This window comes from Lissotriton vulgaris, chromosome 10, assembly GCF_964263255.1.
Source record: "Lissotriton vulgaris chromosome 10, aLisVul1.2, whole genome shotgun sequence".
Lineage (NCBI taxonomy): Eukaryota > Metazoa > Chordata > Amphibia > Caudata > Salamandridae > Lissotriton > Lissotriton vulgaris.
In genome coordinates, this window is record NC_141698.1 from 372492011 (window position 1) to 372509916 (window position 17906).

A 17906-nucleotide genomic window follows, 5' to 3' on the forward strand; every position below is an offset into this window, starting at 1 on the left:
CTCACCTGAGGTTCAGAGTTAAGGCAATAGATGCAGTTTTTGTGGGGGGTCATAAGAGTGAAGTCTCAATTTCCCACAGGAGTAGCGCAGTCAAAATAATCCTCTCTTGGTGGAAGTAGACATAACGTCTAAAAAAAAGAGATGTTGATCTGAGAGTAAAACTCTAATTCTGAGAACAAATTTCAATCAGGAAGGCCAGAAATGTGAAATGCTGAGCAGAGCTCAGGGAGACGCCCTTAACTCGACGTCTGGTAGAAAATCTGAGAAACTGGAGCCTCTGTGGTGAACTTTCTAAAGGTTGCTGTCACCTGATTGGTTGGACTTTGGGCCATTTCAAATGACACTAAAAGGGTATTACACTGAATGTCTTTTGCATTAACTTCAATGTAAAACATTTTGATTTACTGCTTTATACATACCATGGGAATTCCACTTGGATGACGGGGAATGATTCAAGAATGTGAATCTATGAAAGGTCCAATATTGGGGAAACCCCAAATTAACCTGTGCTCAACCCTCTGGTAGCTTGGCACAAAAACAGTCTACCTTAACCCAGAGGCAATGTGCAAAGTATTTATGCAGTACACATACATCAATAACTTGAAAACACAACAACAAAAATAACACCTATTTAGAAAAATAGAGTACAATTAAATAAGTAATTTGATACAAAAATGACAAAAATCCATTAACAGATCCAGAGATATGTTCCGATGACAGGATGCAAGGTTGAGGATATGTTGTGCAGCGGCAGTTCCAATGAGCTGCCTAGGCTGCAATGGGGGCTTGGGTTGAGGCTGCCTGGCGCTGTGTCGGTTCTGATAAGGCGCTGTAAAGAACTATGTTGGGTTTGTGATGTGCTGCGTCAGATTTGATGAGACCACAGCTGGGTGCAGAACACCTTTATCACCACTTGCAAGGGTTCCGGACTGGAGGGGCATAACTCGGGGGCTAGGACCTACCACAGGCAGAGTCCAGGTGCAGGGTTCAAAATATTTGGAGCCTTTTCTATCCCTGAGGCTCTGTTCAGGACGCCATCCAACTAGCCCTTGGAGTCACTGGGGTGGTCCTTGCTTCAAAATGCAGGTCCAGTACTTCTCAATCAGACAGCAGGGAAGCAGAGCAGTCTTTCATGCAGCAGAGCAACACAGCAGTCCTTCTCCTCAGTCTTCATTATGTCCAGAAGTGTACTGAACAGTTGGGTGTGATGGTCCAATATTTATACTGGATGCTTACAATGAAGAGGGAGAAGCTTCAAGAGTCTTCCCCCGGTAAAGGTGTCTGGAACTCCTTCCTCCCTGCCCTGGCCCCAGCTTGTCTGGGGGAACAAAAGACTAGAGTGAAACCCTTTGTGGCTGAGTGATGGCCCACCTGCCAACACATTCGTCTCCCTGACTGGGAGTAACACAGTAATACCAACTGCCAGATAACTCGAGGCATATGACCCAGGATACAAGCTGAAGGCACAAAATAGTTGAGGCAGGAAAATGCTTTTACTTTTCTAAAAGTAAAAGGAATATATGATGGACGGAATGCTGAACAATGCAAACATTCATCCCCAGTCACAAAGATCTGGGTTTAATCCATCGTTCTTTTGCTCACCACTCTATATCAATTTGGACCCAGCCATACGCAAATCAGTCTTGAACCTGCTCTTCATAAGAACAGTCCAGCCAGCGCTGCCAAAACCAGGACCTCCCTAGAATGGCACCATGCATACCGGGCCCAGTTTTGCGGGATCACCGCTCATCAGCCAGGCTAGCTTGAATTCAGTGGTGTAGTGAGCATGGGGCCCAAGTCTTGGCATACCCTTCTCACTTAGGGCGACAAAAGAAAAAGGAACAAATGATGGATCGAATGATGAACAATGCAACCACTCACCCCCAATCACAAAGATCTGGGTTTAATCCATTGTTCTTTTGCTCATCACGCCCCCCCGATTGGACGAAGTCCTATCAAATCAGTCTTGACCCGGTTCCTCATGGGAACAGTCCAGCTCCGAACTGCCAAGTCAGGTCCTCCCTGGACCAGAAACAACCATCCTGAGACTGGTTTTGGGACATCACCCCTCATCAGCCAGGCTCACTTGAATCCAGTGGTGCATTGAGCACGATACCCACGTGTGGGCATACCCTTTCCACTTAGTGTGACAAAAGAAAAAGGAACAAATGATGGACTGGATGGTGAACAATGCAACTATTCATCCCCAGTCACAAAGATCTGGGTTGACTCCATCGTTCTTTTGCTCACCACGCCACCCCAGTGTGGAGCCAGCCATATGCAAATCAGTCTTGACCCTAGGGCTTTAAGTGGGACGGGTATCACCCATGCTGAGCACCGGCAGTGTTTTAAAGGGGGCCTCGAATCGGGTCTGTTGTTTTCGGGACTGCAGTGACAACAGGCCCATCGATGTGCGCATGTTCATAGTGCTCACTTCTCACTAGTGAAGTTACGGCATGACTTCATGCCAGGTGAGTGTTGTAGGGGAAGGGAAATCCTTTAAAGATAGTCATTTCTCTCTGGATTTCCCTTCTCTTTCTGAAACTCAGGAGCAGCAACATTGTTGTGGTATCAACAGGGCTTTAAGTAAAAGCTTTTTCAATATTATATATAAGCCAAAGTTGCTGCCTATTTATCTTATGCAACTAACAACCATTGACAAAGCCAATAGTCCTGTCTTGTTGTAGGTATGATGCTACTTGTTGTATCATGTATCTGGATGCAATGACAGAAAAAGCAAAATACAAGTCGAGCAGCACACTATGCTAAGTAAGCACACATTTTTAGCTCACGTGTTTTTAAGCCACGCCCTCAATTACATTGGCCATGCCCCTTTGAGAGACCTCCCAGTTTTTTCATCCCACTTAAAGCTCTGCTCGTCCTTGTTCCTCATGAGAACAGCCCAGCCCAAACTGCCAACCCATGTCCTACCTGGATCAGAAATAAGCATTCTGGGGCTGGTTTCAGGGCATCACTCCTCATCAGCCAGGTTAGCTTGAATAGCTTTTGTTGCCCTAAGTGGGAAGGATATGCCCAGACATGAGTTCTGTGCTGTCTGTATCACTGGATTCAAGCAAGCCTGGCTGATGAGGGGTAATGCCCCAAAACAGGTACCAGGATTCTAGTTTCCGGTCCAGGTAGGGCCCAAACTGGGGTGGCGTGGTGAGCAAAAGAACGATCTTTGTGACTGGGGGTGAATGTTTGCAATTGTTCAGCATTCCATCCATCAATTGTTCCTTTTGCTAACTTTCTAAAAGTGGCATTTTTAGAATTGTAACTTAAAATCTGACTTTTGAATTAAAGAGGGTGTTAAATTACAATTCTGTAGACATCAAAAGTGCCCCAATAGAAAGTTATCACTTATTAAATGTAATAAGGTAAGCCAATGTTATCCTATGGCCAGGGTAGGTCTCACAGTGGTAAAAAACAAATGTAGGAGTTTTTCACTACCAGGACATGTAAAACTTAAAAGTACATGTCCAACTTTTTAAAATACACTGAGCCCCGCCCATGGGCTGTTTAGAGCCTACCCTAGGAGTGATGTAAGTATTAAAAAGTGAGGTTTAGTCCTGGCAAAAGGTTTTTTTGCCAGGTCGAAATGGCAGTTTAAACTGCAGACACACAGGCTGCAATGGAAGCTTGAGTCATATTTAAAAGGTTACTTGAGTGGGTGAAACAATTAGTGCTGCAGGCCCACTCATTGCATTTAATTTGCAGGCCCTGTGTACATGCAGTACCACTTTATTAGAAAATTACAGGTAAAAGAAATGTGGCAATTGGGTGCCAATTTTACTATGTTTAAGGGAGAGAGAACAAGCACTCTATCACTGATTAGCACAGGTAAAGTGCTTGCCTAAAAGCCAACAAAACCAGGTTCAGAAAATAGGAGGGTGAAGGCAAAATGTTGAGAGATGGTGCTGCATAGAGAGCAAAGTCCAACACCGCCCATGATGGGCTTGCCCTAATATGCCCCACTCCTCCAGCATTGCAGTCTCCCCCGTGTGGTTGTACCCTTTCCAGCATCAAATGCTCTTTCTTGTCCATTTGCATTTCTGTGCCCTCATCAGTGCACTCCATGATGCGTCATCCCCACCAGTCCACTGAGTTACTTCCCCACCCCTGGCACATGCTGTTCCTCACTACCCGTTTTCCGCAGCAATAAAAAAAGGTTTTTGCATGGTTTTTTTTTCATTTAATTTGGCAATTGATTTTGTATCAGCAAATAAAAAAGAAATCGGCGGTGTAATTTTGTAGGCGCAATCATGCGTGATGCACGCATCTACAAAACGATACAATCCACTTTTTCAATACAGTCATACTGCACAGCATCGTGGACCCCGTACTGTACAGCATAGCTAAAAGCCGTTGATAAAGCCAATAGGTCCCAAAAGCCAGACCTGTTTGCTTTGCTAATGCTTCTTTATTTCAAAGCGGTGAAATGCTGTGAGCTAATACCAAAGCTTCTGGACAACGCCTATAAAAAATACCTGAAGCCAGCTGAAGCAGAGTAGTCTATGGCTCTAAGCGGTTGCCAAAGCCCCATTCGATATATGTGTGTAAGGGTTTTGCAATATAACATTTACATAATGCTTACTACCCTTGTATGGAGTGCTGAAGCGCTTGCCGGCACAAGTAGCACACACCTCTGTGTAGGATCAGGTGTGTGGCTGGAGAGTATAGTCTGTGTTTGATCATACGTGGAAGTGCAGCAGTGTCGTGTGTGAGGACCACCAAAGTGCAGATATCATATTATAGGAGGTAGCACTTAGGTGTGATGCATGAGGAACCGTGAGAGATAGACGTGCAATTTATGATTATGTGTCTGTTGTATGAGTTGTGTGAAGACATGCGCTCTGGCGAGAGAGCTAAAGTTGTTTGTCAACGATACCTAAAATTTATATACTTAAATAAAGGTGCTCCAGACATGGCCTTGTGACAGATAATTATAATTCAGCTTATGAATCTGTGGAAAGGGTGCCTGCAACTGTGAAATTCCTGTAAGTGATGGACAAATCTGGCAACTAAAATTATATGCTAGCCTCTTAAATGCATCATTCTTTTACTATCATTTGTTTCAAAAAGGGAATTGAAAAAAACAATCAACTCTAAAAGAGAAAAATATGGATTTCACAATCCCTTCAATGATGCAAAAATGCTTCATTCAGGCAATTTCAGTTTGCAACAGAATGTTGCCTGTTTATTCCCAAATTAAGACTATTTACAGCAAAAAGGCCAGTTTACATCTGGGGTGCAGAGTGCTGCCTGAAAGGCAGACGTGAAAAAACACCTTTCACAATGAAGAGTCGGGTTTATTTGTAAATCACTTTAGTTCAACTATCAAAAGTTTAGTATTTTAGATTTCCCTCCACTGACCGCTGCATGTAGGATGACGATAAACAGATGAATGGTAAGTATGCCTATGCTATTATTTACATGCCACGTGGGAATATATGAAACACATCCTGGTGAGGTTCAAAGGACAGCAGAAGGGAAATATAATTTTTAAAAACAGGAAACAATGATTGTTAACAAACTTACAAGCACATTGCCTAAGTTATAAGCACAACAACCTAAGCCTGCACACTGATGCATCATGGAAGAAGGGAATCAAGCACATATTTACCAGGAATAATGGTGCTCAGCTTTCAACTGACCAACCATCAGATTTTGCCACATTCACACAGATGCTGTGAACTCAGAGAGAAAACAGAACCATGCCACTGGCCCGGTGGGCTTTTCTTTTTAACTTTGCTCCCCTTACAAACAGATAAGGCAAGTAGTGTATTTTCAGGTGGAACAAACCTATTGAAGCAAAACTGGAACTGGCTGCCTGAGAAGTGTTCTTCGAGGTTTGAGCAATGCTGTCTCCATGCTCCTCAATGCTGTGGAGAATTGAGTCCAAGTCCCAATGCTCGACGCGCTACAATGACATGAACATGGAGTTATGCAGCATTCAATATACTCAGAACACATTTACATTACATTTATAATTTTACTGTATTTTAGCAACTTCAATTATAGCCCATTTCACCAAAATATAAAAAAGACACCAAGTAGATACTGGAGTGGATTAAGGGCCAGATGTAGGTAGCCCTTTACCGGTCGGAAACGGCCGAAAATACCGATTTTTGGCCGTTTCCGATCGGTAAAGGGCTATTGAGATGTAGGGGCACATTTTCGGAAATTTTACCGAATCGGTATCATTACCGAATCGGTAAATTTACCGATTCGGTAATATGTACCGAATCGGTAAAATAATTACCGATTCGGTAATATTTACCGATTCGGTAAAATTTCCGAAAATACAATGGGCCCGATGTAGGTAAATGCCATTTACCGATTTTAAAATACCGAATCCTACCGATTCGGTATTTCAGAATCGGTAAATGGTATGTAGGTCACAACATCTGGATTCGTTACCGAATCCTTAACAATTCTTTAATTACCGATTCGGTAATTACCGAATCGGTAATGGCCATTCATTCCTATGGGCTTTGAAGCCCATAGGAATGATTAGGCATTACCGATTCGGTATTTACCGAATCGGTAATTAAAGAATTCACAAGGGTGCAGGGGGTGTCACTTTGACACCCTCTGGCACCCCCAAAACAGGCACAGGTGCCATGTGGCAGGCATACCTGCCCTAAGGGCAGGTCTGCCTGTCACATGACATAGGTGTGCATGCACACATGTGCATGCACACCGGAATCGGTATTTTACCATGGATTTGTATTCCATGGTAAAATACCGATTCTGTAAGCCATGTGCAGAAGGTACATTGCCTACCTACATTGTATTTTCGGAAATTTTACCGAATCGGTAAATATTACCGAATCGGTAATTATTTTACCGATTCGGTACATATTACCGAATCGGTAAATTTACCGATTCGGTAATGATACCGATTCGGTAAAATTTCCGAAAATGTGCCCCTACATCTCAATAGCCCTTTACCGATCGGAAACGGCCAAAAATCGGTATTTTCGGCCGTTTCCGACCGGTAAAGGGCTACCTACATCTGGCCCAATGTAGGTAGGCAATGTACCTTCTGCACATGGCTTACAGAATCGGTATTTTACCATGGAATACAAATCCATGGTAAAATACCGATTCCGGTGTGCATGCACATGTGTGCATGCACACCTATGTCATGTGACAGGCAGACCTGCCCTTAGGGCAGGTATGCCTGCCACATGGCACCTGTGCCTGTTTTGGGGGTGCCAGAGGGTGTCAAAGTGACACCCCCTGCACCCTTGTGAATTCTTTAATTACCGATTCGGTAAATACCGAATCGGTAATGCCTAATCATTCCTATGGGCTTCAAAGCCCATAGGAATGAATGGCCATTACCGATTCGGTAATTACCGAATCGGTAATTAAAGAATTGTTAAGGATTCGGTAACGAATCCAGATGTTGTGACCTACATACCATTTACCGATTCTGAAATACCGAATCGGTAGGATTCGGTATTTTAAAATCGGTAAATGGCATTTACCTACATCGGGCCCATAGAGCGGTGGGAACATTAATACATGGCATACCACAAAGCATCCTACAACAATGGGCGCCGGCAGGGAAATTGGGACATATAAAGCAAATATGTCAATATCCTTCTGTTGTGAACTAAATATGCATTCCTGGCAAATGGGTAACAGCTATTACTTCACACAAACAGTATATGTACAGGAGTATTTGGTTTGTGTTGGAACTAGAGAATATCACCTCATCTATAACCGCATGCGCGCTAGCGGTTTTCCCGCTGAGCGCTGCGATTTTGAAAATCCTGCGTTACGTGACAAGGTCAACTCGTCACACGCACAGCGCAGGTAACGCCCATGACGAGCTGACCTAGTCACACGCATCAAAGGGGTTTAGAAGAGCAGAGAAGTCCTTCCCTTTTGTGTAGAGCCCACTTCCAGATATCTTCAGGAACACAGGCTATATCCTTAATACATTTTGGGCCAGATGTAGGTGGCCGCTTCAGGCTATTTACCGATCGGTAAGGGCCGATTTTGGCCGTTACCGATCGGTAAATGGGTGACAGGTATGTAGGGGGCATTTTTTTACCGATTCGGTAATTTTACTGAATCGGCAAATTAAAAATTCTGTAAATTTACCGAATCTGAGGCTACCAGATGTAGGTGGGACTCTTCTGAGTCCCAGAGGCCTTACAGAATCGGTATTTTACCATCAAATCCAATTTGATGGTAAAATACCGATTCCGGTGTGCATGCACACCTATGCCATGTGACAGGCAGACCTGCCCTTAGGGCATGTATGCCTGCCACATGGCACCCGAGCCTGTTTTGGGGGTGCCAGAGGGTGTCAAAGTGACACCCCCTGCACGGACACCCTCTGCACCCTTGTGAAAATCGGTATTTACCAATTCGGTAAATACCGATTCGGTAATGCCCATTCATTCCTATGGGCTTCAAAGCCCATAGGAATGAATGGGCATTACCGATTCGGTATTTACCGAATCGGTAAATACCGAATACTTCCGATTCGGTATTCCAGCACATCTGGAATACCTACATGTCCACAGCTTAGATTTACCGATGTTTAATTACCGAATCGGTAAAATTCAGTAATTAAAAATCGGTAAATCTATTTTACCTACATCTAGCCCTTTGTTATTTACATTCCTTGCTGTGTGTACTTAAAATGTGTAGTATTTCTAAGGTAATCTATAAGCAAAAGTATGTTTTGGTAATGACTAAATAATTGATTCTGTTTTCTCTATGTTCAAAGAATAAATCTGTTCAAAGACGGCAGTAGCAAGTCACAAAAGGACAAAAACACCAGTGCAGACACAAACGAGAGAAAGCACGCCCTCTGATGACTTCTTATTGATGGGCCCAACGTATGAGAAAAGATCTATTTTAAATGTAAAGCTCCTCCATAACCCAAAGGAACACAAGACAAGTAAGGAGACAGCGCAGTTGTCCCCTACATGAAAATAAGGGCACTGATTTGGGAATTTCCATTACCTAGCGTAGGAGAAATTATGACATTACCAAAGAATGCCGATATTGTTTTTACCAAAAATGACCTAATTTTGGCCAATTGCTATTTAAAAATGTATTAGTTAATGGATTGTACAGATTTCATCTCTCCTGGGTAGATATTTTGTTTCCTTCGAATGCTATTTGGCTTGCTGTGTGCTGCATCAGTATTTCAGAGAGCCAATCGAAATATATTAGTACAGGCATCAGGTGTTCAAGAAAATGTTTTTATTTATGGAACGCACATGCAAGAACATAGTGAGCTAAACAGATTTTGAAAGAACAAAGGCACAGAACTGATGCTTAAGGCTAGAAAGGCTGGTTTGGAAAGAGAGAGATTGATATTTAGAATCACAAGTGCTTGCTAAATCACTTAGTCAAACAATCTGTTTAATAAGAGACAAATTCAACATTAATTAATCATCGCCCGCCCATCTTCCAAACCACTCTGAAAAACTGGGAGCCCTTCTCTCATCTCTCCAAATGATTGGGAAAACTCATGTCCACATGGACCCATGGCAGCCAGGCAATTTTTGTATTCAGCAACTGCCGATACTACTTAATCCAGGTTTCTCTCAGACAGGGAACATTTCCTTTGTGAATGTAGACCAGTCAGACATCTCCAATTCTCAAAAACCTTGCCTAGGGCCAGCAAACCAGCCAATATCTGCCCCTTCTAAAACCTTTTTCGCTCGGACAAAACACTGCAAGTACGATGGGTGGCCAGCTGGATTAATTCATATTTAAGAACTAATAGCCAGCGATCCGTCTAGCTTTAAAACTGGCTAATTTATTGAAATGGCTACCATAAAGTTCCTCATTGATGCTCTCCGTATACTTTAGGATGGTGACACATGCGTGCCTTTTCTGTAGCCTTGGTTTTCGTCCTACCTTGCAGACCTACGCCTTAAGGTAAAAGTTGAAGAACCCAGACACAACTGCCAAATGATTTGTGCAGTCCCAGAAGGTTTGATATTCCATCCAGTTCTCTTCAATAGTTACATGGAATTCTGGGTGTAATCAAAAATGACTATGGCATAAAGCTAAACCAGTACGCTGATGACGCTGATGACAGACACCTGTATCTACAAAACATCAGCTATTCATAATATGAACACGGTAAAGGTTTGGCCCTCCTGGCTTCAATCCTGAATAAACAATAATGTACTCCTCTTAAACCCAGAAACAATGGAATTTCACCATCTGAAAAATATGAGACCGTTCTCTCATGAAAATACTAAATCACAACGCTTCTTCTAGACCATCAGCCAGATTGCTGTCTCACCATCGAGCCGGCATTCACATTCATCCCACACATTAACAAAAGAGTCAAAGCACTGAATCACCATTTAGACGTGCTAAAGAAAATGCAGTATCTATTTCCTTTTAACTTTCTCAAAACAGCAATGCTAGCAGTTATGATATGCAGAATAGACTTTGGCATGCCGTATTAGCCAGGGTTCCCCAACTACACCTAACTCCAACCAAAGCTACCTTTCACTCTGCGTCCAGACTGGTGTACAAAGCAAAAAATACAACCATATCACTCTTGTTTTCTGTGATCTCCACTGGCTTACCTTACAAACCGATCTGTTGAAATCTCTCTGTTCTTGTTCGTAAGGCCATTCATGAAAACAGTCCACCTTAATTAGTAGAGCTCCTAACCATCTGAGGAGGTTCTGCTTCTAGAAGTCCTCAAACCTAAATGGTCTATAATAAGGACAAAACCCCTCTCTTAATCAGTGGTAGGAGAAGGCGCAAAGCATATCCGTTTATTCGTATTCAATGATAACCCTTTCCTAAACCTTTACCAAATATCAACAGAATCAATCACTCTACACTATGTTTTTGGGTACTATGACAGTCAATTGATTTCTTATGCAATCTCTTCTGGGAGTTTGTTGTGTCTGGTTCCATAACAAATACAAGGTAGATAGTTGTTTGGTTTCATACTCCATCCTTATATCCATGTCTCGAGGTATCCCTTGTTTTTATTTATTGGTTAAGTGCATGTATCGTATACTTCGTCTTGGCCTTGGTTGTGGTAAAAAACTGAAGTAAATACACAAATAAAAAGATGAATAATAAGGGTGTGATAGCAAAAGACACATTAGTGAAGACAAGTTCTCATGTGCCTTTTTTCAAAGAAGTAGTTATGGAGAACAAGGGTACCCCATTAGTAAAACCTGGGGTTGAAGTATTGATAAAGAAAAACAATGGTTTTGGGTGGCTTCAACAGGTCCTAGTGGAGTAGAGTATAACTCAGGTATTTGAATTAATCCTGGGAGACAGTATTGTAAGGTAGCATACACATAGAAAACGTTATGTTTTTACAATTATGTTTTTTGTTTTTCAGGTGCTCACACATGTGACAAGGTGCTTATAGTGACTGAGTGAATATTGTTAAAAAACTATATACAAGGTGTCACAAACAAGGATATTCCCCAAAAGAATATATATAGTAGGATAGGGGAGTTTCCTTGAATGGGTCGACGGCGTTTCGATCTAAATGATTCTAGATCATCATCAGGACGTGAGCTTTCTTCGCAAAGGTAGTAGAATTATTTTCCTCAGATTTTAGCGAACAACGGTCTTAAGCTGTAGTTACTGGTTCCAAATGCTCAGCGTATTCTTATCAAGGCTTGAGATTTAATTCTTGGGGAAGTTGGTCTAGTTATAAAGTTTCAACATAGTCGATGATGTTCCATTATTAGTTGCAGAGGTTAAAGTAATGAATAATGATTATAAGCCGGTTATTTATCCGATAGTGGTTGCTGTACAACGCCCGCCGAAGCAGCGAGGGAGAGGTAGCTGAGCCGCAGACCGCGGAGATTCATTCCAGCCGGAACGTTGGGGAATACCCTTGTTTGTGACACCTTGTATATAGTTTTTTAACAATATTCACTCAGTCACTATAAGCACCTTGTCACATGTGTGAGCACCTGAAAAACAAAAAACATAATTGCAAAAACATAAATAAAGTTTTCTATGCGTATGCTACCTTACAATACTGTCTCCCAGGATTAATTCAAATACCTGAGTTATACTCTACTCCACTAGGACCTGTTGAGGCCACCCAAAACCATTGTTTTTCTTTATCAATTTTTTCAAAGAAGGGGATGAGTTCTTTTTGGGTATGGCAGAACTTTATATTAGATGTATAAAGAACACTGCCAGCAAAACTGCTCGCACCACGAAGCTCTTAAGGAAAGGGGTGATGAATGGGAGTTTGGGGCTACTGTGATAGGCTTTTGTGAGACACCTAACTTAAGAGTGTTTTGATCCGAGATATGAATGCTGCACTATAGCAATGTTCCTGTCCCATGAGGCACATGGTCAGACTGATTTGCATATAGCCATGTCTGAACTGTGGTGGCAGAGTGGGCTAAAGAACGGTGATGGATTAAACCCAGATCTTTTGACTGGGTGTGAGTGTTTGATTGATTCAGATGCTCCGTCCATCACCACCCCCTTTTGTACCGCTTTTGGCCGCCATAAGTGTGGCAGGGTATGCTCAGACGTGAGTCCCTTGCTCACTTTACCACTGGATTCAAACAAGCCGGGCTGAAGACGGCTGGAATGCCAGAAACTGGTCCTCGGAAGCTTGTTTCCGGTCCAGGGAAGACATGGCTTGGCAGTTCGGGCTGGACTGTTCCCATGAGGCACAGGGTCAGACTGATTTGCATATAGCCATGTCTGAACTGGGGTGGCAGAGTGGGCTAAAGAACGGTGATGGATTAAACCCAGATCTATTGACTGGGTGTGAGTGTTTCATTGATTCAGATGCTCCGTCCATCACCACCCCCTTTTGTACCGCACTATAGCAACAGGCACTACTGATGGTTTACAAGTAGTATTAGTGAGACAGCTTTTGAATATTCTGCTACTGATAAGGTACACAAAATAAGGAAAAGTCCAATGATGTTGGTTGAAGCTGGCTGGGAAAGCTGTGGCTATAGTTCTGTACTTTTTCTAATAAACGTCTCTTACGTTTCATTTGTAGACTGTCTTCAATTTCACAGGACACTTAAACTCCTCCAATTTGGTATCAGACATTTTGTTTGCCTCTACCTTAATTTGCAAAAACTCTAGAAGCATCTTGCTTTGTTAGTATGGACACCTTCTCCCAGTTTTGGGCTCAAAGGCTCTCAGGGTAACATATTGAAGCCTAAAGTCTGAACTCTTGTAGAGAATTTCTTAGTTCTTGAAGCTGCTTCGTCCTTCTAAAGATTTGCAGAAAGAACAAGAAAGAGCACACATGCTATATCTTAATTTTAGTAATGGCCAGCCAGAGCATGCAATCACAAAGAATCGCATCCACGTGTGTAACCAACACTGTTCCAAATCCCTCATGTTGAGTCTTCTGTATTTCAACAGTATTCTGAAGGTGGGTCTCATAAAATCTGGTGCACCATTTGAATCTGGAGCTAAATGAATTGCTAGGAATGACTATTGTAAACTAAGTACTCATTTGAACCCTCCACGGGCATTCCAAGAGTGTCTTATATTTTCAATATTTCCATTTTAGACTCCAATTCAATCATCATCTCTATTGCAAAATGCTGGAACCCATCACTTTTCACATGGGTGGAGGTTACTAGCCTTATTACTCCTGTCTCCTTCATTTTTAGTGAAGAAATCTTCTTTTCCACCACATTTGCTCTTCACTCTTAAGATTCCTTTCTTCAATTGTCACCATCTTGAATTCAATATTATCCATTTTGATGTACAGTCTCTTGCAAAACACTGTGCTTCACCCAATTTTGAGATGATTCTGTAGCCCCTTATTACTCTCTTTGTCAGCATCAATATTCAAAGGGTTGTAGAGTTATAAAAAAAATAACTTTTGAAGAAATGTACATTTACTTCATCCTTGTGATATGGATTTACTCTACATAACAAATAACTGATACACGAGTGGAGAACTCTTTATGTGTATCCCCCAGCAACAGTGTGAATAGGATGATGTAAAAATAATCCACATAATCTGCTCACTTTTTCCTTTGTCCGAAAAAGTTTAAGTATGTCAATCTCAAGAACTCTCTAAAGAAAAGCAGATCTGTCCACTTGGGTGACCATCCATTTGCCCCCTCTGAGCCCAGCTTTGGGTGACACTCGGGGTATTGCCTGGTGCTCCCTCTGCACAACTACCACACTCCACGTCTAGGTCTAAAGCCTCCAATCTTGTAAGGAATAGGCACTTGGTAGTGAGGCATCTCCTGCCTCACTACCATGGGCATTGTAGCTCACCATTCTCTCCCCGGGAACCTATTTGCTTGATTTGGGCAACATCAATCAACCACAGCTCCCCAAAGCTAGCTGCTCCTGTCTCCAGAAACAGAGTTGGATATTCCATTTTAGTGCAATTACCCAGCCCTCGCACTTCACTCTGGAGTGCTGCCCAATTGCACCACAACAGGCATCACACAGAACCAGAGAATGTGAGGTTTCTCTGGAGCCAACTTACCTTCACTTTCAGGTAAGAATGTCAACGCACTAGGGATCTCAAAGAGATAAGATGCACATCTTTGACTTATACAATGTATAATTTGAGTAAATAAAATCACAGTTCTAAACAAACAGGTGTATCAGAAAAAAATCAATGTAATTTTGAATGTATAGATCATATTTATTAGCAGATGTGTACAGCTTTGTATAAGCAGGCATGCATTTATATTACCTGTAAAGATTCCAGAGATAGTCCTCTATGTGGCTTGGGATTGCTGGCGCCTCGATCCCTATGGGAACCTTTGGTGACTTCTTTTGAATACTGGAAAGGCAGATGGTGAGTGCCCTCTGGATTGCTGAGCGCTCGAGGATGCTGCAAAGATGTCTCCTTCGGAGCATGCAATTCTGTCTTATTTATATCAACTCCACAGCTCACTTGACATTTCTCAAAGTCTGGATTTTCAGTAGCAAGTATCACGTTAGGAGGGGTGCTTTGCTCACTGTGACAGTTCTCCACGGTTTGTGCTCCTGTGGTGTCTGCATGCTCTTCATCCGGCTGTCTCAAAGTTTCTCCCGCTACACCGGAGAGGTCTGTCCTCACTGGACCTTGAGGTACACCCGGCACAACAGTGACAGCTGTATTTTCCACAAGATCAGCATAGGTCTGTGTAACGTCTTTTTCTGGGAGCTTAGTGGGTCCATATAGTTCCTATAGGTGCAGTGAATAAAAAACACAATGAATATTAGACCAACCAAATGGAAAGCTATTGGCGGGACCAGGACATGTTCAAAAGTATACCAAGGTGGCCACCATCATGTACACATTCTAGTGTTAAGCTGGGAATACTGTAACCTGGACAGCTGAGCACAGTTTAAAAAATGAAAGTGTACAAATGGATTCTACTGCAGAACCCAGACGTAGGACAACAATCTTGCAAAATGTCTCATACATTGCCTCAGATCTAACATATTGTCCTTATATGGGAAAGGGTTAATAGAGTGGGCTCTTGCCTACAACCACATACACTGGTATGTAGGCCAATAGGTTTGGAGGAGCATAGGGGAAAGTTGGGGGCGTTTAATCAGGAAATGGTTCTAATTTACTTTCAATGGGGTGGCTCGGGAGACTACAAAGCTGAATCTTCGTAAGAAAAAGTCTGAGTGCCATCTTGACAATTCTAGACAAAATTAGTTTTGTCACTGTAAGAAATGTGCTTCTGTGGTGCTCAATCTTTTTGCACTCGTTTGACTTTAAAAGGAAAGTTAAGTAATGTTATGATCACATTGTCCTTTTGGAACCTGCCAGTGTGGAACAGAACTACGATCTGCCAACTTCCATTTTATTGGAGTTCAGGCCATTGTGTTGCTTTGTGTTTTGATGCGCTATTGTGGCTTGCTGCCTTATGTTATTTACTCTATATTTGATTTGCCTAGTCAGAGCTGTCAATAAATGATCTAATAAATGTTATTAACTGTCATGTTATGTTATTCCTTCCTATTGCTATTCCATGAAATGTTATTCAACTCTGATCTAAGCCAGTTTAATTTACAAAGAGCTTATTAATGGTTAAAGCAAAGTACTAAAATCCCTATGCATCGCTAATTCAGTAAGAAATATATTCAGACGCATCAATAATATTAACAAAAAAAGATACAGAATAACAAAATTGGGAGATCTCTACTCTTACAGAAAGATCAATGAAGTTGGAAAAAAGAGGGAGAGAAGGCAGAGATAAATGTAATAATACTAAAGTTCCGTTTTAGGTTTAACACACATACCACTTACCCGGGGTTTGATTTGCTCATAACATCAACAGTGCTTCCATAGTCCCTTAGTATTGTTTCATCATTGCAGTCAATTTACATCACTATTTGGGGAGCTTAATCTTGTTGGTAGTTCTGATGTACACTGACTATTTGCAATTTCTGTCAAACCAACTTGTATAATTCTGTACACGTGCAGCAGTGCTGGACATTCAATGGAGGGGTAATGACATGGCCAAATATTGTGTGTTTCTGTGCCCAAAAGGTGACATCTTTTCTAGCAATTGCCTGTGAGCAAGCGTCATACACTGCAGTTTCGACATTACAGCATCAAACTAATGTACTATGTAAAATTGTATTTTAAGTGCTCTAAAACTGAAAGAGACATCAGTTAACCTATTTCAGTAGACTGTAATTTGTGGTATTATATTGTTATAACGAGCGCTTCAGACCATGCCACAAGGAGGTATTGTAAGCATTGAGCATTAACCTAAACCAGCTCTTGACAAACAATGTGATCCGGGGGAGGGTCATTATAGATTCTGGTCATGTCTTATAACTAATAAGGGGGTAATTTATCCTTGGACATTTCTCAACTGCAAATAGACCAAAACTCTGCAGTTCGTCTACTCTTCAATCTGCTCTGCCACTGTTCTACCTCTCAGGTACTGACTAATCTTCACCCGCTACCTATTGCCAAACTTCCACGTTTCAAAGCACTCTGTCTTTGCCCCGTGCCTTTTGTGGCTCCAGTTCCAGCTACCTGCATCACCCCACTCATCCTCTCAGCTCTGCCTCTTCTCATCTTTTGGTGACTCCAAGGGTCCATCTTCCACATGCGGTGGATGTGGTTTTTTCCTATATTGACCCCAAGCAATGGAACTCGAACCCTCTTGCTTTTTGTATGCAAAACTTTCTAGTTCTCCACAAATCACTGAAACGTATCTCTCTACATTGTATTTTATGTTTGTCCTTTATGACATTTTTTTGCTGTCTTTGATCAGCACTAGACACCCCCTGGGGTAAAGGCATGCTCTACAAATTTTGTTGCATTTTTCCTTTCATGAGTACTGGTATTTAGGACACAAAGGTCTTTTAAAACGAATGTGCTAAGAGAAGACCATGTATGCAAACATTGGGTAAGTATTGGCATAGATAAAAGATGAAACAAATATTAGTCAACGATGCAATGGGGTGAGCTTAGTGAGGTTTATACCAGTCAGATGCTGTAGTCTACACCAACAACCCAGTGTGAACTCCACGAGGTAGTGTTCCTTTACATGTACTGTGAAGGACCATGGAGCAGATAAATAGTTGCCAGGTGACCAATATACAAGATTTCATCTCTTTCCATGCCATTTAAGTGATGACACAGACCACCACTCAATCTGTGACAAACCAATCGGGAAATCCACGGTACAGCAAGAGATTTCGTTTGTCAAGTTAATAGGCTAGTGGCATGACCATTATAGACCTGAATTCTGTGGGTTGGGGCTGGTGAGATTTGGGCCTAGTTAGTGCCTGCAAACAGCTTTTGCCGTTCTTCCTTCATTTACAGTTCTGGCATTGTTATCTATATGATAATGTAAGATTGAATGATGGTACACACACAGCCCTTTGTGGCTCAGTTCTCATGTTTCCACATCTCTATAGGGGGCACAGAGCAGTTGAGTGGTACTACAAGGGTC

General features: G+C 42.1%; 1 protein-coding gene across 1 annotated transcript in view; it reads right to left on the reverse strand.

Moving 5' to 3' along the window:
* Positions 1–17906, reverse strand: part of DNAAF8 (dynein axonemal assembly factor 8) — a 1006155-nt gene that overhangs the window by 775699 nt on the left and 212550 nt on the right. The window contains exons 4-5 of the mRNA XM_086939618.1: positions 14687–15163; positions 5803–5920 (exon numbers count right to left, since the gene is read on the reverse strand). Coding sequence (XP_086795744.1) covers positions 5803–5920; positions 14687–15163 — 595 coding nt within the window. The remainder of the gene's footprint in view (positions 1–5802; positions 5921–14686; positions 15164–17906) is intronic.